Here is a 26,433-nt window from a genome sequence, read left to right on the forward strand (position 1 = left end):
CCCACTCGAAACCGCGGAAACGCCATCTTCGCCCGCTCGTGTGACCGATGTTTGGCTACGCGATTATGCTTTTTTTCGCAGATGATTCTTCCCACTTTTGCTGTGCCGATTTCTGCGTGCGGTGTAAAATAGGGGTCCTCTTTTTTTGGGCCACGAGAGACCTTTTTTAAAATTCATGAGACACGACCGAGGCGTCGTCGCATGATTCTTCTTCGTTGCGGTGATGTGCTTTCTTGGTTGGCAGAGAACGCACGCTGCCCACCGCAATAACCAGCTTCAAACGATTTGAACAAGCAGATGGATGGAAGGGGAAGTAAGCTGTTGGACCGTTGGCACACATCATTTTTTGGGGATCGGTTAAAAGAGGGAAGTTTTGAATTTAAAAAGTCAAGCCAAGTGCTGTTTCTCAAGAATTCAGTAGATGTAGGGAAAATAGCAATTCATCAAAGTGATCGTATGTTGGAAATTAAAGAAAAGTCGATCAAAATTTTTGAACGAGTTGTGATATGTTTATGATTTCTTTTTTACTTTCCCACTAAGATAGCACAAGTTTTGCTGTTGAAAAATTGAGTATTTCTTTAACGAGAAGCTTTCAAACATTTGAAATTTAATAGAAATTCTTGAAAAATCCTCATTCTTTAAGAGGTAGGCGTAGGTATATTGTGTATGCATCAGGTTGTCAAAAAGCGATTTCAAAGCGAGAAAATCTCTCAAACGCTAATGAGACCCGGAAGTTCTCATTTTAAAATCTCCCGTGGCCCGCACACTTTAGGATTTAATTGTAATTTTTTATCATATGTTGGGCTTACTTTAGAACCCATAGTTATTTATCTGGACAGTTCTTATACGACATTTAATTTACTATCTCTAAACAATAATATGAAACAAAATTTTCTAGGCTGCCCAATCGATAAGATCATGTCGTAATCGTTGAAGCTCAATCTAGATTTTTCCACGAACAAAATTCCTACTCTGCCAAATGAGTAGAGCTGAGGGTAAATCTAGAACAACAAATATAGTCCAACAGACAGAACAATGTGTCTAGACATAAACATATTGCAACTCCCAATCAATATCTGTGCAAGCGCCATCTTCATATTTTCAAATTGGGCAGTTGTCGCCGGTTTCAATAGCGTTCCAAGTTCTCTGTTGCCACCCTGTATAATCGAGAGTGTTGAGTTCCAGACTTCTTAAATATTATGTCATCTGTACGAGAGCCACAAAACCTATCGAAGCGAAGATCCCATCGCTGGTTCCCACTCCACACCCGATCACTGTACGATCATTCGATCGGCGTCCCATATCGCGCCGCATTTAGCATGGCCGCGTGTATTCAGTTTTGGGAGTATTTTGTGTGACGGAGCCAACGCACATGTCTCTGCTGCCCCTGCACACATTTTGCACGGGTTGAACGAACTTCAGATAACCTTCGTTGAGATTATTTTCGACTGCGTTTTTTTTTTTTGGTTTGTTCGTTGGTTCGCTGTCACGCCGGGACGCATGTATAATGTTGAACATACAAAACTCGTCTTGCTGTACTAATCGGCTGGTGGTAGTGTGCGTGACAGTATGCTGCACGCGCGCGCTCTCGCACTAACATCTCATCTCGCACAGTCTGGCTTTAGTAGATTAGTCTATGTTTACATTTTTTCCTCAACCTTCATCTCACGAACTGCGTTTTGCTCGCTCTCCTTTGTCAACTATCTTTGGCCTTAAATCGTTGAAGCGTTGAATCGAAACAGCTGCCCTTGTACGAGATGCAGTTCGCACCCATGCAGATTCACACGCGTAGACCTGAACCGGTTCCTACCAGTTTGCACGCGCAGAGATCATGATGAGGAGCGAGACAAAGTTCAGAACTGGAGCGAACCCACTAGCGGTCAGACGCCAGGGGATCGAGCGAAACAAAGGGATGTCTCTGATCGGGCAAAATTGGGTGCGGCCACTGATGTCGCATTACTGCTGAAACCTATACACTGATGCACTTTTGGTGCGATTTTCGAATGGTGCGAATATTACCGCTAAAGGGCATCATCAAATTCATTGGCAAGTTGCACAACGAACGTTCCTGAGTCTTCCCGTACGCTGTATTATGACTGGCAATCAACCTGCCAGGCAGCAGTAGCTAAATAAAGAAGATGGAGATTTTTCGATGGATAGTCGAGTCGCCCACCAAGCGTCCAGAAGAATCGCGCGCCACGCGTAATCATACATGCGCTCGTCTGAAAATGACCCCGTTTCAGACGTCTTCCTGACGCGCCTAATAAATAAACACACTCCACTGTTCGCGAATCGCGCCGGAAGACAAAGGCCTTTGACGGGTGAGACGTGTGGCACACGGATGTGAGTGTGCGTAGTAACACTCGCTGCTATACGTATCATCCCGCTGGCAGAGTGTGCCGATGTTGATCTTGAAATGTACAGTGGCAACCTTAGTTATAAATGAAGTAGGATTCCTTATCAAGAGTGTTTTATGAAGAGGGAGCTTTTTATTGAAGAGCGTCACATACCTCTTTTGAAGCAATCCTTAAGCTCTTCGTTTAGGACCTCGAGCACGTAAAATATTTGATCGATTAATTAACAAAATTTATGTTTGTTGCAGTACTTTGTACAGTATTCATTAAGGGTTTTGCCATAATCAGAGCTTTACTGTCGCCTCGCGAAGGAAATACTAACAGTACGTATACATACTTTTTAAACGTTAAACATTTAATTATTTGGAGCATAATTTCATGTATAATGGATTAAAGTTCCTTACATCACTTTTTCGATCGTGCAGATTGGATTTTTCTTTCCATGTCTTTTGGCATTACTTGGGAGGATTTAGACTTTCATTTATGGTTTCTTTTGATTCTGCTTCTTCTTGGCTTAATGACCTCTAAAGTCATGCCGGCCATCGAATGGCCTGCTAATCTTGCCGATAACAGGTAATTGGATAGTCAGACCATTTGAACCCTAGTCCTGTCGTTTGAAGACCATTGCCGCTGTCGCCTACGCAACCGGTGGTTCCTTGGTATATTTTTTATTATTACTGTGCTAAATTAAAACAAAATAAGCCAAGAATCATGAAAAGCAACATTCAAACCGTCAGAATAAATTAGGCTATAGAAGATATGGCTTGAAACCTATGTGAAAGAATGAAGTTTGGTTTGGAGCAGAAGAGGCATTTCGAATTTGAAGACAGCAACTTGGAAATGAAGGCCAGATTCTTCATTTTCATCTTCGTTCTCTTCTTCTTGACGACTTGATAGATCTACCCAGTCACCTAATAATGGCTTATCAGATATGTTGATAACACGTAGTTCTCTAACACAACAGATCTGCTTCGTAATGCACATTATAGTTATGTCACACACTGTAGCTCCGCGCGTTCATTCTGTCCTCCCAGCACATGGGCCCACTTGGATCCACTTATCAATCTTCGAAACCTTTCGCTGTGAATGCAACCCCGTCCACCAGGTTCAGTGCGGGGACGCATCGGGTTTTGCAAAGTTACCCACTCAGACGCACACCAGGACTGCAGAATTGATAATCAAACAACGCGACGGGTGGAGGCCGTTCCGGTCAACGGTGGATTGGGGCGGGGATGATTTGTTTGACTTCCTCACTAGGGTAGGTTTTCTTAGTCACACAACCACTGGGACTGTCTGTCTTCTTCACGTCTACGTGCCAATAGTAACTGAGAACACTGAGCGCGATATGTTTGATGAGTCGTTTTTCCTTCGCTTTTGCAGTTTAACTCGACTGATCGCGCTGTTTGATTTGAAGATGATTGAATTACACACATCTGACAGGAGGGAAAGACATTCTACTCTCCTATTTTTGTGTTCCATGTTGATCCCGATCTGCTGGTTGGAAAATGAAACCGATTGCTCCCTCCCTCTCTAGCTGCGGGAATTGGTGCTGATCCTCCTATTGTGCAGCGCAAACACAACAAGTGTGCAACATCCACACAGTGCATAAACAGGCACGAACGCGGTGAGACCGCGAAAGTATCGCTTGCTGCGCAATGAAGCGCAACGAGCTGCTTCGAGCTGCATTTTAAATAAAATATTTTGCATTTCTGTCCGAGCATGAGCACGCGCACGGGTGCAAACTGCGTTGTGATTTTGAGATTCGATGCGATTACGTGCAAGGTTAATATAGCGAGATTTTATTTTTTGGCGAATATAGGTTGTTGGGAGATATTCTCGTTGCTCCTCAGAGGAGCTTAAATTTCAAAAATAAATACTAAAACAAGGGATGATTCGCGACATATTACACCCCAAAAAAAAGGCTTTTTTGCAAGCATGAACTCAATTCTCACACTGTTTACGAACGAGTATCGCACAAATGGCAAAACAAGCGCATCCAAATTGTTTTCCTCTCCATTTTTTTTTGTTGGTACAAAATAACAACACATCCATATCGGAATGAAAGCAACCGGCACGAAACAGCGTCCTTAACGCTTACCGAATTGCGTTAGGTTAGGTCGGTTTGATGATGCATTCGTCACGGGTGAAAAATATACAAAACGCTCATGACGCAAAACTGTAACGCCGATCGGGAACGCGTTAGTAGCGAGCGTTGGAATGATTTTGAAGGTCAGGCTTGAAGGAACGGAGAAAATTGGATTACGTGCATAAATCCCTCGATGTGACAGGTTTTTTTTTCTCTGTTCCCGTACCCTGTAGCAAGGAGATGGCAATGCTTGATAGGAATACATTGTCTACGGATCAGCAAGTGGCCACTGGTCTGGCTGGCAGGCGAATTTGATTTGATCTCGATGTACGCAAATATATTCACCAGTGTGTGATGCCACCACCCGACTGACCGTGTGATATTATGGGTCCCGCGGTGCTGACACGTTCCCAGGGCCTGGACAAGTTTATGATAATCTTTGCTGGGAGGTTAACATTGACCGTCCGCTTCGCATGAGAAGGCCCACACGGTAGTGTAGAGGTCTGGCAAGAATCCTCACACTGGATCCCACACTGTTTGCGTGGGTTCCGCCCGTTAGAGGGTTCGATTGTTTTAATTGAGCTCAATTGGAGGATCACGAGGATCACGAGGTTAGATGATGGTTCCTGGCAAATCATCACTTTGGCGTGCTCATGTTGCATATGCTCTAGACGTTATATTGCTTTTTCGATCGCTTCTTGGAAGATGTCCGGTTCGGTTATTCGGATGCAACTCAACATCTCTCGCCGAATGTCCATCCTGCAGCACACAATGTTGACTAGGAGCTTTGAAACCGGTTCTGACACGCAACAGGCACAACCCGAGGTTGTATCGATCGCAGAACCTTTTCGTTGCACGTTTGCTATCCAATGGTTTGAAATCTGAGTAGAATCGAACCCGAAAACCTGTTTGGTGTGTTCATACATGCCGTCTCGCAGAGAAGGTAAGGCTAAATGCTAGAGTGAGATGTCCCAAACTAAGCTGCTGCATCTCCAAGAGCTGCCGCTAGAAAGCATATTACCCACACGGGGCCAATTCAAACAGCAAAACGTAAAGCAGCTGATCCGAGTGTAGAGTAATGCTCCTTGGAGCAAACTAAAGGTTGGCCTAGTTATTGGTGCGGCCAGCCGTTTCCTTGGCCCATCGCTAACCGGTTCTACTGCTTGTGTGTTTGTGTATTTAAGGTCTCTTCATGAATCTTCATACGGAATCCTCCCGTCAAGATGAGAGACAGTAGCTTTGTCCAGAAAAAAGATGTCATGCACACGAGGTCAGTTAGGCGTGCTGCGGACATCTTGATGTGCTTCTTTGTTGCATCAATACTCCCCTTGCGAATATTCTGGACATTGGTACAGCTCTATAATTGTGTGCCAGTACGCTACACTTCCCCTATACGGTATGAAGTTTGTCTAAGCAATTCTTGCATTTGTTGAGAATTGAATGACAAACTTAAGTCTCCACTATATTGGCTAATCCCTACCCCGCTCAGTTCTTACCACAAATAGTGACGAAATCTACCAAAGGAGTTCTTCCTGTTTCCTGTTATTCTTTTTTGTCAAACATATCGAACACTTTCAATTGCCGCACTTTTATCGGATAGTTAAGCCCGTTCTCGCTTTCCTCTTCATTTGAACCTGACAATGGGTTGGAACGTGTGCGTTTATGCCTTATCTAACGCTGTCTATCTATCTTTTCCAGGTCGGGACATACTGAAAGATATCAGCGGAGAGTTCCGGGCCGGGGAACTAACCGCCATCATGGGACCGTCCGGTGCGGGCAAGAGCACCCTGCTGGATATTTTGGCCGGCTTTACGTAAGTGTGTGTGTGCGTTTTATTTGCATTTAATAGCAGCCAGCGGGTTGTCTCGATGACGTTTCAATAATAGTCAGGTATGGTAAGGGTGATTGTATCAATGTCAAGTTGAATTTGTACCACTTCCTGGATTTTTAAGGCGAGTTGCGGTGATGTTTGCTTTTGCAGTTTGAAAAGAAGAATTTTAGAATCAAATTTATTCGCTAAATGGGTGAATAATCAAAACACAACCTTTAACATTTGAGACACAATCATCAAGAGTTTAAAAGCCTTCTAAAGGGAACCTATAGGTCAATTTTAAACAAAAAAGCTTCAGTCAAACACACGGTGAGGAAGTTACTTTGCTTCTACGGCACAATCCATGCATCACGCACCATACGTACGGTATCGCGAATTTTCCAACACAAAGAAGCATCAAAGGTGGTGTACTTCATACCCTATTGTTAGTCGTTGCGCGTTTGCGAAGCCGCAGACGAATTCGCTTAATCTAGCGAGGGCCTGCAAAAGCTAGACAACCGCAAGTGCTAGTGCAAATGGTCATTAGTGATGATCGATGAACCGCAGTTGATTGACACTTGAACGGTGGCTAATCGGACACGCAGCGAGCAATGCACTGGTAGTCGAGGCTGCTGCTGCTTAGGTCTTTTGACGACGATTGCCTGCCACAATCCCCTAATGCGATATGGTGAGCGGACTGCGTGTGTGAACTTTTACTGGAATTGAAACTTGAAGACATCAGCTGTCGCATAGCCCTTATATATATCGTGCGCCGTACGACTCTTTGTACTGAAGATTGCTAACAAAGAAAAAGCTGCCTTGGTGTCCGATGAGTCACAACTCACCACAACCGGGCGTGATCGCTGTTACTATGAAGTTGCCAGCAAGTCACCCATAGGCTACGAAATCGGAGTTGGTTTCGTTGTGTGCTTGAGTGGCGTCATAAACAAGAGCACACCGGCGTTAAATCGAATTCTTCGTCGAGGGTCCTCATACTGCAGTATCTCTACACCCAGTGCACACATATTTGTGTTTGCCGACTTATGCTTATCATGACAACATAGTCTTCAAACCCCCAAAAACCCTAGCCATCAAACATTCCGACACCATTATAATCAACATTTTCTCCCCCGAGGGGCGCCGCTTGTTGCTCTACAACATTAATGTGTGTATTTTTTATGTTTTTCTTTCCAAAAACTAAAGTGAGGGCGGTTTCACGGGGGACATTCTCGTCAACAAGCAGGCCCGCGATTTGAAACGGTTTCGACGCCTCTCCGCCTACATTATGCAGGATCATGATCTGCAGCCCCATCTGACCGTACTGGAGGCGATGCACTTTTCGGCCAATCTCAAAATCGGAGCCGAACTCAGCCCAGCGAGTAAGAAAATTCGCGTAAGTAGCACTGTGTAGCCTGATGGGGATAAAACACACCTGTACAACCATGTACCAGACCTTATTTGCCATGGTTTCCCTCCACCTGCTTTCCATTTTCTTGCAGATGAACGAAATTCTCCGTGCGATCGGGCTGTACGAGGCGAAGAAAACGCGCACCGGAAGGTTATCCGGAGGTCAGAAAAAGCGACTAGCGATCGCGCTGGAAATTGTGAACAATCCGCCGGTAATGTTTTTCGACGAACCGACGAGCGGTTTGGACAGCTCCACCTCGACACAGTGTGTTGCACTGTTGAAGCAGCTGGCCCGCGAAGGTCGTACGATCATCTGCACGATCCATCAACCGTCTGCACTGCTGTTCAACATGTTCGACCATCTGTATGCGGTAGCGGAGGGCGAATGCATCTACACCGGCGGTACGGGCAATATTGTTTCGTTCCTGAAAGAGCTCGACATCGTCTGTCCAGAGCATTACAATCCCTCCGATTACTGTAAGTTGTTTCTCCGGTGGTATAATAAGCATTGGGATGGGAAATGGTAAACCGTTTCGTCAAACAATTCTAATCTTTGTTCTTAAAGTAATGGTACAATCCGTGAATGGTTTCTTGTTACTCGTTGCACTTGACTTGTACCCTTGTTCATGGTACATTGATTTTTGGACACACATTTTGAGTCATCACATGCTGCTCCCTGGTGTGTGAGGGTGCCTCTTCATTTCGTCACAATGAGGTTGCTTATATGGGCTAAAGTTTTAGTGATACCTGCCGAATATTACACGGCAGATAATGCTCTGGAACGTTCAAGGTAGAATCTAGTGATAAGCGAGTCGATTGATAGTCGAACGTTACATGCAGGATTGAGAGCGACTTTCGCACAGTCATGTTCGGTGACCAAGGTATTTAAAGCTTGAATTTGTAGGATCAATATAATCGGAAAAGTTGAATAATTGATTAATTTCTTAAATTTTAATGCTTTTCTTAAAGAGAGCCCTCAGTTAGTACTGGTTATAGAATTACTTTCCAATAATTCGTTTTATTTTGGGTGCCCTTGGTTTAGAGTTTAATTATTTTTGAAATATTAGATCGTTTGCAATCAATTACATTTGTTGATTGAATAAATTCTAATTTTTAAATATATTCAATAAAAGCTTATAAACAGCAGGCTCGAAAAGCTTCAACAGCAAACAGATGCCATTGGATTATTTCTCACATATAGATGGCGCTTTACGGATTTGAATTCCCATGTGGCTCGATGAAGGCGGTGAACAAGGCGTTAGTAGTTTAATTGTAGGGCTTAGATAAGTTTTTAATTCAAATTATTAAATCAGTTGCCTTGCCCCGGGCTCATCATAATATTGCTAGTATGCTATTATAGTTAGCAACAAATTAACTCTACTCAAATAAAAAAAAATAAATAAATAATCATTACAATTTGCTCTATTCAATTTCAGTGTTGGAAATAGCAACACACGACTACGGTCGCCTAAATGATAATCTAGTCAGGAAGATGATAAATGGCCAGAGCAACTTCTACCGCAATCCGGAACCGTTCTCACCATCGTACGAAAGCAAACTGATGCCAATCAAAGAATCGTCCCCGGAGGGACCGATGGTACTGCTAGAGATGCCACTGTTTCCAGAGAATGACACCAACCAGCGGCCAGTATCGCCCGTGCTAGCCAAACCAAAGAAGCTCGCCAAAAAGTTGTCCTTCAATCCGGAACGTTGGTGCGGACGGGACGAGATCTACACGACCAGCTTCTGTAGACAGTTTTCGCTACTGTTGCTCCGCACCTTTCTCATACTGAGTCGGGATCGTTCGCTGATGACGATGCGGTTCGCGATCCACTGTCTCGTGGCGCCACTGATTGGGATGCTATACTTCGGCATCGGGAATCAGGCAGCACAGATCTTCAACAACTATAACTACGTGTTTTTCTCGATCATGTTTCTGATGTTTACGGCATTCAGCTCAATGACAATGGCTTGTAAGTGACGGGGCTGATGCAATGCAATGGTCTTATGTTTAAGATAACTTACAGTATGATTCTTCTTTGACAGTCCCGCTGGAGTTACCGATTATTACGCGGGAGCACTTTAATCGGTGGTATTCGTTACGAGCGTACTACATCGCCATGACGGTAGCGGACATTCCGATACAGCTGCTCTGTACTGTCACATTCATCTTCATCACGTACTATATGACCGGTCAACCACCGGAAGCTTTCCGTGTTGGACTGTTTACACTGATCTGTCTAATGGTCGCCTGGGTTGCGCAAGGACTCGGTCTGCTTGTTGCATCACTATTCGACGTGAAGGTGAGATTAGGTCGTCGTCTACTGCATCTACTCACAATCTAATGTAAATTTTCTTCTTTTCCAGAATGGAGCTGTTTTTGGACCATTCTTCATCTGTCCGTTCCTGATATTCTCCGGGTTCTTCATTCACCTGACGGATGCACACCCGGTCATGCACTGGTTGTTTCACATCTCGTTCCTTAAGTACGCGCTGCAGGGTGCGGCTCTGGCCATCTTCGGCTACGACCGACCCCGGATGGACTGTGACGAGACGTACTGTCACTTTGTGTTGCCAAAGAAGTTCCTCAAGGAGATCGACATGCTGGAGGCGGATTTTGTCGAGGCTGTGATAGCGCTTAGTGTGATATTTTTCGTCTTTAGAGTATCGGCCTTCTACGTGATGCAGTACAGGATGAAGAATAAAATTTAACGAAACACTGCTGGGACCAGAGATCGCTAGTCAGCTGATCAGCAGGAGCAGAGGCCTATACGTCTAAGATCGTTCAATTTTCTTCGCTCAACTCACATTCCGTCGCGTAATGATGCTTCCGTCGAAACAAAGGGCATTCGAAGGATAGAGCAGTGTCCAGCAGTATGAGTAGCAGTGGACAAAATAATACAAATTTTACGTAGATGGTAGAACGCCCGTTGGGAGCGTAGCGGTTTTTCTAAAGATCGCGGTTCAAATAAGCGATTTGGGGATTTGCTTGTCGCAGAGGTAGCATTTAAGAAAACGGAGAAGACTTGTCCTCGTAGATTTCAGGAGGCGGAGGCGTGTATCGCTAAAGAGGCACTTTTTCGCGCACAGTGAAAGTAATCCAAAAAAAGAATAAGTGAAGCAGGGAATGGGGTCGCTTTCTTGCTTCTTAGGGCGTAATATGTTCTAAGCTTATGTTTGCAGTAATCTTGTGATATATACATATGTAAATAGGGCTATCTAATGCTAGTAAATATAACTCTCCTACGAATGGTTTTAAACGAACTTTGTTGATTTTTTGAAGAAAGTATTCTGATGGGTGGGATTTGGTTGTACCCGCTAGACTTGATGTAGTATAAGACATTGCTTTTTTCAATAATCAAACTAGAGATCAATTTAACAAGTTGCATCAAGAGTTAGGACACGAGACGAAGAGGAGCACAGCGAGCTCGTGGGATGGATTGCACGGAGTCAAACCTGTCCCTGCAAAGAGTTTCATAAAAAGGGATCAGTGACCTGGACAACGTGCTCAACCCTGAGCAGGCAAAAAAGTAGAAGAAGTGATGTATAAAAAGCATACTCCATTTTTTATGGGACCCGCTAGACATGATATATTATGAGCCAACTAAAGCATAGTGATCTTGATGACTCACATAGTTTTGCATTCAACTCCGCACACAGGGTCTGGACGCAATGTTTTGAATTTTGAACATTTTCTTCTTGGCCTAACGATCTACCAGGTCAAGTAGGTCATTGAATAGCTTAGTAAACTTATTGAACCCACGTAATTGGATAGTCAGTCCTCACCACATAGGTAATAAGGAATTTTTTTTTTAAATTAAAGCAATATTTTTGTATCGATGAATATGTGACCTATTTTAGTTGGTTGTTTTAGAAACTATGATATTATCCGATTAGCTAATTTGTTGGATATAGCAGGTTTTCTTGGAGTAAATAAATGGCAAAAAACCATCTTAAAATTCTCCTGTCCAAACAATCTCTCTAAATCTATTCGTCTAAACCCCGTGTATCTAGCACCAACATTATAATTCGCATATGTTAGCGGCTCGTTCAGAATGATCTGATTCTCACCATTGTTGGAAGCGCGAGTTACACCTCGAACATTCCCCTATCACCCTACTAAAACCATCCCCAAGATGAGAGTTTGTGATAAACCGAAAAACCGTGCCTTTTTTTTCGAGGTTTCGTAACGTGTTTGGTCGTTTAAATTATGCTCTGTAACCGATTACCACGCGTGGAAACGATATTGATTTAATCAATAATGCCTCTTACACGCACACGACTGTGTACATACCGGGTAGCCCTGATAGTGTACAACCGTACCTTGCGAGAAGAAACAGCACTGCACGAAAGGGTCGCCAGTCGAGCCTCCCTGGCACCAGTTGCTGTAACAAATCTACTACTATGGAAGTTGCGAGCCTTGGACCAGTGCGATTCTCGTGTCGTGTCGACTAACACCCAGGTCGAACGTTTGCTAGGGACGGTTTTTCGCACAGTTGCGATAGAGCATTGAGCGAGAGTGGTAGTTGATCGCGGTTTGTACGCCAACCGCAAACAGTGATCGTACGAATCGTGCAATGCGATAGTGTTGTAAGAATTACTTATGTTGTTGTTAGTGTAATGCAAAAGATAGGTTTCTAAGAAGCAAAAAATGAGGAATGCATCTGTAGTGTAAAAAGAGAACGATTATTTAAGGGACCTTGCTCTATCGGCGTTTATTATGCTTAGAACGAGTTTGTCCCAATCGCTACCATAGCTTTAATAAAGATAAAACAGTGGAGGGGGAGCGTGTCTAGCACGAATGAGCACAGTTTACAGTGCGTGGTGAATTATGGCGGATGAGAGTGTTGACGCAGTGGCACTCAATCTTGAGGATCCCGTATTGGGACAGAGCTTAACGCTAACCTTTCGCAACATTTGCTATCGACGCAAGGATCAAAATGGTGGACGACCGAAGGACATCATCAAGAATGTGTCGGGAAGGTTTCAACCTGGCCGGTTGGTGGCAATACTGGGCCCATCCGGTGCCGGGAAGTCATCGCTGCTCGGTATTCTCTCCGGATTGAGGTTAGTACATCACGTTACTAGATCACATTCTACAAGAATGATTCCATCAATGGCATCTCCCACCAGACAAACGGGATTTATTGGAACGATCGAAGTGAATGGATACATGCTGGATCGAAAAAAGTATCGTCAACAGTGTGTCTACATTCAGCAGGACTTTAACCTCATCGAACATTTAACCGTGCTGGAAACGATGAACTATGCCGCCGAACTGAAGATGTCCAACAGATCCGAAATGGTGCGCAAAAAGAAGGTGAACGAAATCTTGCACATTTTGGGGCTTGATAATGGTATGCAGACATTGGTGAAGAAGCTATCGGGTGGTGAAAAGAAGCGACTTTCGATCGGGATTGAGATGGTAAGCAATCCACCGATAATTCTGCTCGATGAACCAACCAGCGGACTGGACAGTGTTTCGGCGATGGAGCTTGTGAGCTACGTCAAAACAGTCGCCAGCGAGGGCCGTACCGTTGCGTGTGTCATTCATCAACCTTCGTCCAGCTTGTTCCAGCTGTTTGACGACCTGTATCTCCTATCGGCGGGGATGTGTATTTACAACGGGCCACTAGACGGAATGGTTGGAACGTTTGCCGACAGCGGGTACCATTGTCCCAAGTTCTACAACCGGGCCGACTTTGGTAAACTATTGCTTTGCTGTTGATGTTTTCGTGTTTAATGTCTATGCATCCTTATCGGTTCTCGCTGGCGTCTTTGCAGCGTTGGAGGTGGCGTCCAAGCCGCTGCGAGAGTTGGAACAGCTGGTGCAGCGCTACAACCGACTCGCAATCGACCGGAAGCAATCGCGTCAGGAAAACAGTATCAAGGACGATGGCCTTGTCAACTCGACTGGGGGCGAGGAAGATATCGTGCCGGTGCCCGCCAAGACCAGATCACACGGTCGTTATCAAATTTCGCAATGGAAACAGTTTTATGTGCTGTTGCGAAGGTCACTACGAGTGACGTCGAGAGATTTTGTGAGTTTGGTTTCGCTTTTTTTTTGGCCAGTCGATAAAAATATGCAGATGAGACGACTTTAATGGTATGCATTACTGCTACGATCTTCACAGTTTTTTGCTCAACTTCGTGTTATTGCCCACATACTGGTCGGAGTGCTGCTTGGTTCGGTATTCTATCAATCCGGCGAGGATGGCGCATTGGTGATGGTGAATGGTGCCTGTTTGTTTTTCTTCCAGCTATTTATCTTCTTCGGCAATGCTATGCCGTGTGTTATAACTTGTGAGTTCTCTCAATGCGCTTCCTGAAAATGTTTTATCTTCTAATTATACGATCATTCCACCTTTGCAGTTCCTCTCGAAACCAAAGTGTTCATACGGGAAAGGCTCAACAACTGGTACTCACTCGAGGCGTACTATCTGTCAAAAATAGTTGCTGATCTACCACTGCAGATCCTCTGTCCGTCGCTGTTTCTCGCGATCGCTTACTATCTCACCGGACAACCATTGGAATGGGAAAGGTTCGAGAAGCTTTGTCTCGTGCTACTACTGCTAGGAATATTCGCCCAAACGGTGGGCCTACTGTCCGGAGCAGCTTTTGACATGCAGATGGCTACCTTCTTTGTGCCGTGCTTCAGTATTCCATCGTTACTGTTTTCGGGCTTTTTCGTGAAACCGTACGAAATGAACGAGTATCTGAGCTACATCTCGTACACATCCTTCTTTCGCTACAGTTTGCAAGGTTCGTTGCAGGCGATCTACGGGAATAGGACAGCCTTTCCCTGCTCGAAAGACATCTGCTACTATAATAAACCAGGCAAATTTCTCAAGTTTATGGACACACGGGAGGATGGCTATTGGGAGAATGTGTACGTACTGTTGGGATTTATTGCGGCGTTTCAAGTCATTCTGTACATTGTGTTGCGTTTTCGATTAAAAATATACCAATAGTGAATGGATTGGTGATGGAAAAATTCCAATATATGTTTAATTGATTGAAAGAATTAAAACAATTCTCGTTTCTTCAAGCATGTTTGAGAATTAACTGCATACGAGGGATCTGGTGAATGATGCTTGTCATGATTACTGGACGATGATGATTTAATTGAATTTCTTAGAATCGCATAGACGACAAAAGCCCTGGTAAGCGTAAAAAAATCCCCAACACACATGTAACGCGTTTGGCCGGTACCGGCATGCCAAGTTAATTGTCGCCTTTAGTCTCAACGGCGTCGTTAGTAGCGATCGCACAGTCTTTGCACATTACCCACCCTCGATGACTAGTTACAATCTCTTTTATGGTGACGTAATGATCGTCGGTTGCTGCTACGGTGGGGATTGAGGGTCGATTGAAAAAATGTCTATTTCACATCATAGCGCCGTTTCCAATGCGATATTCTATGAATGGGAAATGCATTCGTGTGCATAGTTGATTTGCAAGCCCTCTCGCACAAGGGAGTACAATTTTCCGCTCAAGGTCTCGTGCACTTGTACGCCGGCGTAGCGTCTGTCAGCCATGCGGGCCCAAAGTATTGGTGCGCTTTGTGTGACTGATTAGTTTAGTAGTGGAAACGCTCACGGAGTTGCAGTGTGTTGCACTGGTACGGCTAGTGTTTCAGTGTTGCATCGTGCGTCACGCAGCGATGACGATGGCGACCAGCGAGGAGTTCGAGCTGAAGCGCATGTCAACCCCGCTGCAAGACTTTGTGCCATCGACGATACGGTTCCGGAACGTAGTTTATCGTACAAATGGTAAGATTACCTAACGGAGAAGATCTTCATCTGTTCGGCATTCAAATCACACTACGGTTTATTCCAGAAAAGGAAATTCTGAGCAATATCTCGGGCCGCTTCCAACATGGTCGACTGGTAGCACTGATGGGACCATCCGGAGCGGGTAAATCATCGCTTCTGAACGTGCTTTCTGGCGCACAAATATTCGGTATGATCGGAACAGTTACCATCAACGGTGAACCGGTAGAGGAGAACGACCCACGCAGTGTGTACGTCGAGCAGGAGTGTCCACTGTTGGTATTTCTAACCGTCCAGGAAACGATGCAGTTTGCAGTAGATATGAAGATGCCACAGCGCTCACTTCAGTCGGTGAAGGAAGCGAAAATCGACGACATACTGGAGATGGTTGGTTTGAACGAATCCCGCAACACCGTTGTGAGGAATCTCTCCGGTGGGGAACAACGCCGACTAGCAGTGGCAGTGGAGCTGATTACCAATCCACCGATTATGCTGCTAGACGAACCGACCAGCGGGTTGGATAGTGTATCTTCCACCCAAGTTATCTCGCATCTAAAGTCACTGGCCATGAGTGGACGTACGATCGTGTGCACGATACATCAGCCGGCGTCAAGCCTGTTCCAGCTGTTTGACGATGTGTACTTACTACGCCAAGGTCGATGTCTGTATGCGGGTCCGGTGGAGAATATGTTGGTTAGGTTCGCACGTGTTGGACTTCGATGTCCGGAGTATTACAATCCAGCCGACTTTGCGCTGGAATCGATATCCGCCAATCAACCCGAAGCACACCGAATGCTCTGTCAGCTGGTGGATGAAGAAATGCGTGAGATCAACGCGGGAGCTCCATCGAGTCCTACGACTCTTGCTGCTCAGCTAGTACCCGGGAAGCGGATCGCTCGTTATCAAACTGCCTGCTACTATCAACTTTACACACTGCTCAAGCGTTCCGTGCTGTCGTCAGCTCGTGATGAGTTTTTCCTCAAAATACGACTCGGCATGCATCTTGCACTGGGTCTCGTGTTTGGAGCCGTACACTACAATGCCGGTTCGGAGGCGGCCAAAGTGCTCGCTAACGTTGGTTGCTTTTTTCAGCTGTTCGCTTTCGTGTACTTCACCAATGCCGTGTCGGTAGTAAACTGTAAGTACAGGTGCACCGTACCGGGTTGGATCGCTTTGGTAACACACTAATTACTTCCAGATGCGGACGAAGTGAACGTCGCAATCAAGGAGATCGCCAACAATTGGTACAGCCGCGAGGCGTACTTTTTTGCCAAGCTCATCCACGATCTTCCCCTGCAGCTGTTTTGTCCCTCGTTTCTGCTGGCGATCGTGTACTATCTCACCGAACAACCAATGGAGTGGATGAGGTTTGGAATGTTGCTCGGTGTATTTGCTGTTGGTGGTGTGATCGGCCAAAGTTTGGGACTGATAGGAGGTATCTGTTTTGAAGTGAAAATGCAAAATTTCTTCGTCGCGAATGCGTGTATTGTGCCGATTCTGTTTTCGGGATTCTTTGTCAATGCGGGCGATATGATCTCGATCCTGCGGCCACTTAGTACGGTGTCGTTCTTTCGGTATCAGTTTCACGGTGCAATGCAGGCGCTTTATGGATACGATCGGGGTACGATTCCTTGTGGGCAGGTGTACTGTTACTATAAGAAGCCGTCCACCATACTTGAGCAGTTCGATATTGACGCGTATGGGTATGGCACTAGTATTTCGAAAGCGTTGGTGTTGGTGTTGATAATGCAGTTGATTATTTACGTTGGGTTTATGGTGCGATTGCGACGAATAAAGTGAACAAAGGGTGAAGTGTACAAAATACGAATAGAAACAAGCATTGGCTCTTTGTTCAGAGGTAATAAGACTAAGTGTTGTTTTGCAAAATACTGTTGCTTGCTTAACGGTCAGTGCTCGGCAAGCTGGGCCACGTTAGTTTTCGTGTGATCAGTATTGAGAAGGTCTAAATGACATGGGAACAAATTACGTTCGTTTAATTTTTTTATGATTTTGCGTAGGAAAGAGACACGGATTTTGGCAATCAAGTATAGCACTTAGAAGAAAATAAATTTACCAAACCTATTGTTAATATTGTACTGAAGAGCAAAATTTTAAATAAATTCTTCTTTAAGGTTTTTATTATTGTGCTTTTGCTATATTTGTGTATTACTCCTTTATCATTATTGTATTTGTGTGTATTTACCTAAACCATCGAATTTTTCCACACAAGTTAATAAATAAATGACCACATTAAAAATTGGGATAAGTTTACACATAAGGATCTGTTTAAATTTCGCTGGAACTTATGACTTGTTTACTACTGTGTATATAATGACCGATCCAATACGGTAAGTTTTGGAATGATGTCTAACCAATACTATAAAAGTATGATTTGATGTTAAGCTACTACTAAAGTATGCATTAAAAAGCGGCAAAAATGTTCCGATTATTTATGCGCCTACGCTTTTTCTCGCTCAGCTGCTCAGCGCTCGCTTTTTCTTGAGAGCTTTTTCTCTCAATTTAATTTATTTTGATTCTGTGGCATCCCATGTACCCAACCTAAGTGTACCCCCAGTACCGTTTGATCGCAATTTGAAGAGGAAAATCTATCTAAATAAGTGCATGGTTAAAGTCGGGGTTGCATTGATGAAATAGGCTATCTTTTAACAGAACAAAAGACCAACCAATGGTTAATAGACCCTTATGGCTTAAGGACCGACGAAAGGTCGCAAGATGACGATAATATTTAACCGTTTATTTTTAAAATATACCTAAAAAACGGTTTTTTATGCAACAGTTATATGTAAAGATTTTGAGGCCCAACAAACGTCCTTGTAGCAAACCTAATTCTCTTGCACGTTACATGATTAACGAAGCTTTTAAGTGCACATGTTACTTAGTAGTCTCTTACCCATCTGTCTTACCAAATTCAACCGTAGTATGGACTGACCAGCAGGTCATTAAATCAAGTGGATGTAGAGTACTTAGCTATATAAACTTAGCAGTCGAGTCGCTGGAGAATGTGTTACTGAAATGACTGTATGGTCGACAATGTATATGACTCCATTATCATTTCTTTGTGGTCGATAATAGAGCATTACACTGAAAGAAGATATTAAATTAGATTTTTTTTAAACCAAGTTGCAAGCCACTGGATGAGATTTATATACAGATAGTTTTAAAGAAGCTGAGACAATAGTTGTTACACCTACTATCTATGTATTTGTACTAAAAAGAATGCTTATATACTTTCTTATTAATTACAAACACTCACTTATAAAGCTTAAATTTGTCTTCCAGCGTATGCTGCTCCAGTTCCAACCACCATAAAGCGATCACAACACAACTACCACAAAGACTCTCCTTTCTCCTATTTTCTCTCATCTGAAGTGCATCAAACCTCGGCAGCCCTCTCCAACCTTAACTTGGCGTGAAGCGCATGTTATGTATGTTGCGCCGGACTTTCTCTTCCCATTTCAAACCGTGTTGGTCTGTAAAGAGGACAGCATCTCGATATTCCGCCACATGCACGGCAATGTACATAATTTTTCGGGTCAAGTTGTAACGAAAAGTGAGAGTGCTACAGCAGCAAGGAAAAAAAAAAACGACAAGCAAACGCAACTGAAAAACATTCAATTTATGGTGTCTTCTGTATTTCTCTGATGTTGGTGCAGACCCTTAAAAATGATTACAAATGAGGCTTAATTGAACGTGGAGGAACGTGGTGGTTGGTTCGGTCTCATTCACATAGCTCACATGTAGCTATCTTGCTCTCTGTCGACGCGTCGATAAAGCGACCACGCCGTGGATTCAATCAAACGCGAACTTCCAAGCTAGCAGGCAGCCAAAGTCCTCCACATTCCTACGTAAACATCCGCGCGAACCGTTCACGCCGACTGCCGTTCGCTTATCTGACCGTCTAAATGCGCGATAGTACGCGTGTGTGCAAAAACAGATGTTTGAACATACGGCGGGGTGTGTTTAAGTAATAGTAGTGTCTTGCAGGAAACCGCACTATCAATCCAGCCAGCGTTAGATTCGAACGCCACACAGTTTCAGTGTATCACGCGCAGAGGTAAGAAGCAGGACCGTCATCGAGCTTGACCCTTCTGTAAAGTACGGTACGGTGTTTAATCCATTACTACACCCTAGCAACGTGATTAAAGTGCAAGATATAGGGAAGAATTGAGTGACTCTCAGTGAAGTGCTATTGTGTCCGTGTGTCGTGATCACACGACGAAGAATTAAATTGAGGTGCTGTTTACTGGTGCGCTGTGACCCAGGGGTGTGAAACGTAATTGATTCCTCAGTGACTAATTCCGAGACAGCCAGTTTGTTGTGATGATAAATGTGGAATCAATTGAACGTAATATCCACTTGTGAGCTCTTGAGCGCGTTACTTCACAACTCGTTCACATCTTCTTCACACGGACGAATGATAAGTGTAGAACTTTGGTTTTTGACAGAATCCGTCGAAGTTGACGTTGATAGGAAATGCCGGTAGGCGAATCAAAAATAGGTCCGGGATCATCAGACATACGTAACAAAACACACACAAAAAATAGGCGGGCACGTACACCCCAAATGTTATCAGCGGTCGGTGGCTGAAGTAGCGATTAGCATAACCTTTCGAGTCTATTTTCAAGTGCGTTTTCTGTAAGGCCAGCCGGCCAATATTGGTCACCTTAAAGATTATGTTTAGCCTTTGGATTGGCTCACAAGCAGAACAGAAACAACGGAAAATAGAGTGTGATGCCATTGAGGAGGCTTGAAGTTCCTGCGATCGGTCGATTTGATACACCGCACGATAAGGGTCTTTTGGATTGAATGTTATCATTTCATGCACGATAACGAGCTAACGATGCATTGCAAGCTGATGCGAACATTTGCAATGAATTTCGAGAGTGGCCAGCTGTTTGTTTTTGTTTTGTGAATGATAATGTATTTTTGCTGATGTTGACTGTGTAATGGGGAAGGAATCATTGGAGTGGGCAGTACATGGGTTTAATTAATTATTTGGTAGATTAAAGCTGTAATATAGATTTTAACAATGTGGCTTCAAATTGTATGTTTGATCAGGTTGTTATTTGAGTGTGATCGATATCAGGGGTTGGCAAGTGAAACTCTTGTTAGAAAGAAGACTGTAATCTCCGTCACAATTTAATAGGAACAGGAACAGGAATCTCTACAGGTTAGCATATCAGAGCAGTAATACAGGCAGCTGGTAGGGTTGCCAACCACTGACTATAAGTAAACCAACACAAACGATTAATTTTGCACGTGTTTATGTTGCAAAAAACGGGGATAGTTTGTGTTTTACTTTTATGCAATGCTTATGTATCCCCTGTTAATGAGAACAGGTTTTAAATTATACTTTATTACCTAACCAGCATGTGCGTAGACTGGAATATCTAGATGCAAAAGCTACTAGCCTTGCACCTTTTGACCCGTGAGAGTACGATGTAATTTGCTTGCTGCTTTATCCTCCAAACAGCTTACACAGTATGAACTGGTGATTTTGTGTCAGTAGCAACAACAATCTGCGTCTCTCCGTCCGTATAATGGGTACCGATACAGCTATTGTGGTCGAGGGCACTAAAACGGTTGCTGCTCCATCAACGACGCTCGAGTTCCAGGACATTTGTTACCACGTTCGCCACAAGGATGGTCAGAACAAGCAACTGCTCAACAGTGTATCGGGGACGTTCCAATCGGGGCGACTTGCCGGAATATTGGGCCCATCCGGAGCTGGAAAATCTACGCTTCTTAACATTCTGAGTGGGTTCAAGTAAGCAATAAGATAATGCATTCCTTAGCGAAATCGATACAACATAACGTCTTTTCTATGTTTTAGGACGAACAATGTATCCGGCAACATACTCATCAACGGTACACCGATCGATCGGCGAAAATATCGCCGAGAAGTTTCGTACACGCCACAGGATGTGTGTCTGTTGGGCAACATTACCGTCACGGAAAGTTTAGAGTTTGCAGCCGACCTGAAACTCTCACCGGACATTACGATGGTGCAGAAATCCAGCATGGTAGTGGATGTGCTCAAGCTACTGGGACTGTCCAAATGTGCCAACAATCCAGTAGCAAACATATCCGGCGGCGAAAAGAAGCGTCTCTCGATCGGACTGGAGTTGATCTCCAATCCGAAGATCATGTTCTTCGACGAGCCAACGAGCGGGCTGGACATTATAGCCGCAATGCAGGTGGTGGCGCATTTAAAGGATCTAGCGGCGAGCGGTCGTTGTGTGATCTGCGTCATCCATCAGCCAAGCTCGAGCATCATACAAATGTTTGACGATCTGTTTGTCCTGTCCGAAGGGCATTGCCTGTACCGAGGACCCCTAAGCAACCTTGTGGACACGTTCAAGGGATGTGGCTTTGAGTGTCCAAACTACTACAACCGTGCCGACTTTGCACTGGAAATAGCGAGTCTTAAGCATGAAGGGAACTTGCTGCATTTAAGAGAACGCGCCAAACAGCAATCGATTAGTGTTGTGACAGAGAAAACGATCCCGAATGAGGTAGCAAACTGCGATGAAAAGGATGCAATGCTGAAACCAGCTGTAGACGGAGATTCGTTGAATAGTTCGACTGAAAGCTCGAGCTCGCCTTGCGATCGTCAATATCCAACTTCCGAATGGGGACAGTTTGTGACCCTTACTCGGCGTACAATGCTGTGCACGTTTCGTGATCTTCAGCTAACAAAGATGCGACTTTTGGCGCATCTTTTTGTAGGACTGCTGATCGCGGTTGTGTTCTACAATGTCGGCAACGATGGATCGAAGGTGCTTAGTAATGCGTCATGTCTGTTCTTTTTCCTCATATTCGTGTTCTTTGCCAACTCGATGCCTTTGGTAATGACATGTGAGTAGTGTGAAGTTGTTTGATGGTGAATCTGTTTAGTAATACGCTTCTACATCTCATCTTACAGTTCCACTGGAAACATCGGTATTCGTCCGGGAGCGTATGAACAATTGGTACTCACTTAAGGCCTATTACTTCTCAAAGTTGGTAGCAGACTTTCCGTTTCTGGTAAGGTGTAGTATTTCTTAGCATCTTCAATCCATATCCTAACCGCATCTTATCGCTCCACAGATCCTAGGACCCTCTGTGTTCCTGGCCGGTGCATACTACTTAACCTCACAACCGATGGAACTCGATCGTATCGTAATGCTGTGGAGCATTTGCATCTTCACGAGTTGGATTGCACAAATGACGGGACTGCTGGCAGGCAGCGTTCTACCACTAGAACTGAGTGTCTTCTGCGTACCATGCTCTGTCATTCCGATGCTCATCTTCTGCGGGTTTTTCGTACGTTTTCGCGAAATGTTCGACTTCCTTATTCCGTTCACGTACGTCGCCTACTTCCGGTACAGCTTCGAGGGAGCAATGCAAGCGATCTACGGGTTCGACAGGGCAAATCTACCCTGCTCGGGAGATTTCTGTTACTTTAGTAAGGTGCCTAAGTTTTTGGAGAGCTTCGACATGCTGGAAAACACGTTCGTGATGGACGTTTGTGGATTGCTTGGATGGGTGTTTGTGTTGCACGTGGCGCTGTACGCGAGTCTCGCCTGGAGATTAAAGAGAACACGCTGATCGTCTCATCGCGAGATGAGCGTTTTTATTTACGTGATAAGTTTGCATTTATGAATACGAGGAACAATTTTTACGTTAAGAAGAAAAGAGGTTTTATCTCTCCAAGAAGTACATTTGTATACGTTTAAGAAGCATCCGCTCTACCTGAGTAATATTACAATAAAAGGGGGATCAATTTACACTAGCTCGCATTTCACGTGCCGATCGTGATGTTGTGCTTATTGCATAACGAAGAGTCAATATTGCTGTTTTACAATTATTCATACCTTCTACACTCTCGATACATCACTGCAGTTGAGAATGGAACGAAACCGAAGCCGATGCAAAAGGTGCAAGTAAATTTGTTTACCAACAAGTGCATGCATGGCGACCGCGATAATCCGTCTCGCAGCGTAAGGCAACGTTACTTTACTCTAGGGTGATGCTGCTGCTGTGCTGTGGATCGACTCGTGGTGCAATGTCAGAGCCAAATGGGGAACTTTCATCTCATCTTCATTCCAAACACTCCAAATGGTAGTTGACATTCCACTTCCCTCTGGTAAGCAACCAACATAAATCTTCCCACCCTTTTCCTTCTCCCACTCCACCTAACAAATTGACTTCCTTCATCCCAAAAAAAAAACTAGTAACACATCTTTATTCAAATATAAGGCAACCGAAGAGCGATAAGTGATCATTGGGGCGGTTGAATGACTCACTCCCCGATCGTATCGACAGTGGACCGTCTCGACTTTCATGCGTTTGTTTAACAAATTTTGGTTGATGAATTCTTAAATAATCTCGCATCTTAACGCAGAGAGAACGTGTGCTGTGTGGTGGAAATAAATAGAAATAACCGGAGAGAATCTGTAGATACCATGTGCCATGCGGACTCCCGGTAAATGGAATCAGCCGATTTGTCCCTTGACGCCAGTGGGGTACCGGAGGGTTGGAAAATCTCTCCCAACCAGTGTCCACAAAGCGCACCCCCGATACGATCCCGAATGGGTGTGTGAGTTTGTGGCCACATGTGTGCGGGCGAGCACGCCACACACTGTGAACATGGAGACCGTAGAGCGCAGAGCGCGTGTGTATTTTGAATGCCTTACGGTTGGAGAGAACACGGGTTTCGTACCGAACAGTTCGAGCTGATGCCGAAAGTCGCGCACATGAACGCATTTATGCTCAGTCAGCCAAGTCGCTCCGCGCTGTTCGCTCGCGCCTCGATCGGGGTTTGTCCTGCACGTTCGATCGATATCTTACGAGGGGGTGTGTTTAAAAGGGTGATCCGTTCCAGAAGTAAGTGGAAGAAACATAGCTGCTTCGTTGCTGTGTGATATTTTGCCGGCGGTTTGGTGAACGAATAAATTACGCGAACATATATTCAAAGTTCGCAAACGACACAACACAATTTCTAGAAGTTTGGGACACAAAACCTGATCTTCATGTTTCAAAAACCGACAACTCTATGATCTTTAGAAAACCGGGTTCGTGCTCATGTGGATGTGTGTGTTTGTGCGTGCGTGAGAATGGGTGCGCACATTGACCCCTTCGACCTCACGATCGTTGAGGATCGACGAGTCTAAATTGATCTTTGTTAACTGGAGAAGTCTAGTCTACCCGGTTGACATTTAGATGTTCGTTCGTTCGTCAGCAAGTGGTCAGTAAAACAACTCCCGCCTGTGGACATCGGCAATTATCAATCAGTTTGATAGTTTGTTCTCCAAATTGGATGCAAATGAGCGCGAAGAAACGCGAGAATTGCGTGAGTTGCATATCACATCACCCACGGCAGGAAGTCCATGTTCGATGTGCGTTGTGCTGGAGCGTGTGCTGGGCAGAAATACCAGATGGTGCTATGAAGTGATTCAAGATCACTTCGTCGCGATCGTGACGTCATGCCGGTGATTTAATAAGCACCATTAAAGTTCTCCATATTCCAGGAGATACAAAGAGACTATGAATGAGATATTTAAAGGAACAGCAAGACAAAAGAGATCTAAAGCAGGAGAGTTGTCGAGAGAGTTAAGATATGTGGCGAGAGCGTTGGAGAGCAAACGCATGTTCGCATGAAGATCAGGTGAATTTTTGACAGATCTCGCAGTGTGACGTCACTGTGTGATGGTGTTTGTACCATCGGATCACGCACGATGTTTACAAACATTGCCGGGTGCATACAAAAAATGCTCAACTGCGGTACTATGTTTACAATGAGCTCTTCGCCTGTGGAGACTGGTTGTGCTATGTTTACTACAAACAATGTGGAAGGGGGTTTAAATGCTTCCATTACCCAACTATTTTGCTCTTCTCTTTGCTAGACGCCTTCAGACATGAGCTCGGAAGAAACGGTTGAAGTGGTTATACCACTTGTGAAAACCATAACCAACCTGACCTTTCGGAATTTGTCGTACAGTGTGAACCAGAAGCATCTGCTGCGGAACATCTCCGGCACCCTGAAGTCTGGTAGACTGACGGCAATTCTAGGACCATCCGGTGCCGGTAAATCAACACTGCTGAACATACTCAGCGGTTTTAAGTATGGATTGAAAGTGATAGTACAGCGTCTTTCCCTCTAGATATCTAATTGAGTCTTATTTCTGATGGATAATTTTAGAACGCAAGGAGTAAGTGGTAAAATACTCATCAACAATGAGACGATCGATTGCCAAAAGTATCGCCAACTAGTCGCCTACACGGAACAGGACGTACCCTTACTACAGAATCTCACCGTCCGAGAAACGCTCCATTACGTGGCTGATCTTCGACTTACTAAGAATGTTTCCTACATCCACAAGACAAAGATCGTTAATGATATTGTAGCGCTGCTGGGACTTCAAAAGTGTTCCCATAGTCAAACACGAACACTTTCTGGAGGTGAACGGAAGCGGCTTTCGATAGGGTTGGAGCTGGTGTCGAACCCGAAAATTATGTTCTTCGATGAACCCACCAGTGGGTTGGATAGCGTTGCATCGTATCAGGTGATCGCGTACATGAGAGATCTTGCCCGGCAGGGTCGTTGTGTGGCCACCGTTGTACATCAACCCAGTTCGGAGTTGCTAGAACTGTTCGACGATGTGTATGTGGTGGTGGACGGAAGGTGTATGTATCAGGGATCGCTGGACGATCTAATACCTACGCTGGAGGAGGTTGGTTTCAGCTGTCCCCCATATTATAATCGAGCCGACTTTGGTGCGTATCCGAGAGTAGTATTGGAGAAGATTTGAAATGTTAATAACGGTTACGTCTTACTGCAGTGCTGAAAATCGCGTCTCAGAGAGCCGACGATATGGACAGTGTGGAGAAGCTGATAGCGAGAGCAGATACAGCCATTAATGGATACTTAGAGAATGGTAATTAGTAGAAACTGGTTCTTCTGTACCTGGACGACTTTGTTCAAGTCTTTTTTCTCTGTAG

The 26,433-nt window shown here is 44.5% G+C and overlaps 6 protein-coding genes across 7 annotated transcripts in view; all 6 read left to right on the top strand.

The window, feature by feature from the left end:
- The window catches only part of LOC126560489 (uncharacterized), a 28,713-nt gene extending 18,324 nt beyond the window's left edge, over positions 1-10,389 (top strand). Inside the window, exons 12-17 of the mRNA XM_050216447.1 lie at positions 6,139-6,253; positions 7,454-7,643; positions 7,750-8,134; positions 9,094-9,630; positions 9,704-9,960; positions 10,025-10,389. Of these exons, the coding sequence (XP_050072404.1) occupies positions 6,139-6,253; positions 7,454-7,643; positions 7,750-8,134; positions 9,094-9,630; positions 9,704-9,960; positions 10,025-10,369 (1,829 nt within the window). The 3' untranslated portion in view covers positions 10,370-10,389. The remainder of the gene's footprint in view (positions 1-6,138; positions 6,254-7,453; positions 7,644-7,749; positions 8,135-9,093; positions 9,631-9,703; positions 9,961-10,024) is intronic.
- Positions 1-10,739, top strand: part of LOC126565141 (cyclin-dependent kinase 1) — a 164,950-nt gene extending 154,211 nt beyond the window's left edge. The window contains exon 3 of the mRNA XM_050222289.1: positions 10,728-10,739. The gene's annotated coding sequence lies outside the window, so the exon portion shown is untranslated. The remainder of the gene's footprint in view (positions 1-10,727) is intronic.
- The window catches only part of LOC126564395 (ATP-binding cassette sub-family G member 1-like), a 440,656-nt gene that overhangs the window by 413,226 nt on the left and 997 nt on the right, over positions 1-26,433 (top strand). Inside the window, exons 2-4 of one of the 2 annotated variants that reach the window (XM_050221428.1) lie at positions 25,348-25,555; positions 25,634-26,208; positions 26,274-26,369. In XM_050221428.1, the coding sequence (XP_050077385.1) occupies positions 25,350-25,555; positions 25,634-26,208; positions 26,274-26,369 (877 nt within the window). In that variant the 5' untranslated portion in view covers positions 25,348-25,349. Of the gene's footprint in view, positions 1-25,332; positions 25,556-25,633; positions 26,209-26,273; positions 26,370-26,433 lie in introns of those variants that run through there. The other variant, XM_050221427.1, reaches the window with a different exon arrangement.
- Positions 12,470-14,642, top strand: LOC126564359 (ATP-binding cassette sub-family G member 4-like). The gene is made up of 5 exons (XM_050221382.1): positions 12,470-12,724; positions 12,791-13,362; positions 13,442-13,698; positions 13,792-13,960; positions 14,030-14,642. The coding sequence occupies exons 1-5, from the start codon at positions 12,489-12,491 to the stop codon at positions 14,626-14,628; spliced, it is 1,833 nt and encodes a 610-aa protein (XP_050077339.1). The 5' UTR covers positions 12,470-12,488; the 3' UTR covers positions 14,629-14,642.
- Positions 15,274-17,229, top strand: LOC126564389 (ATP-binding cassette sub-family G member 1-like). The gene is made up of 3 exons (XM_050221422.1): positions 15,274-15,429; positions 15,497-16,567; positions 16,628-17,229. Exons 1-3 carry the CDS (start codon positions 15,321-15,323, stop codon positions 17,227-17,229), a joined length of 1,782 nt encoding a protein of 593 aa, XP_050077379.1. The 5' UTR covers positions 15,274-15,320.
- On the top strand, positions 20,969-23,040 carry LOC126564347 (ATP-binding cassette sub-family G member 4-like). Its single transcript, XM_050221366.1, has 4 exons — positions 20,969-21,217; positions 21,284-22,308; positions 22,376-22,476; positions 22,540-23,040. The coding sequence occupies exons 1-4, from the start codon at positions 20,991-20,993 to the stop codon at positions 23,038-23,040; spliced, it is 1,854 nt and encodes a 617-aa protein (XP_050077323.1). The 5' UTR covers positions 20,969-20,990.

This window comes from Anopheles maculipalpis, chromosome 3RL (assembly GCF_943734695.1).
Source record: "Anopheles maculipalpis chromosome 3RL, idAnoMacuDA_375_x, whole genome shotgun sequence".
Taxonomy (NCBI): Eukaryota; Metazoa; Arthropoda; class Insecta; order Diptera; family Culicidae; genus Anopheles; species Anopheles maculipalpis.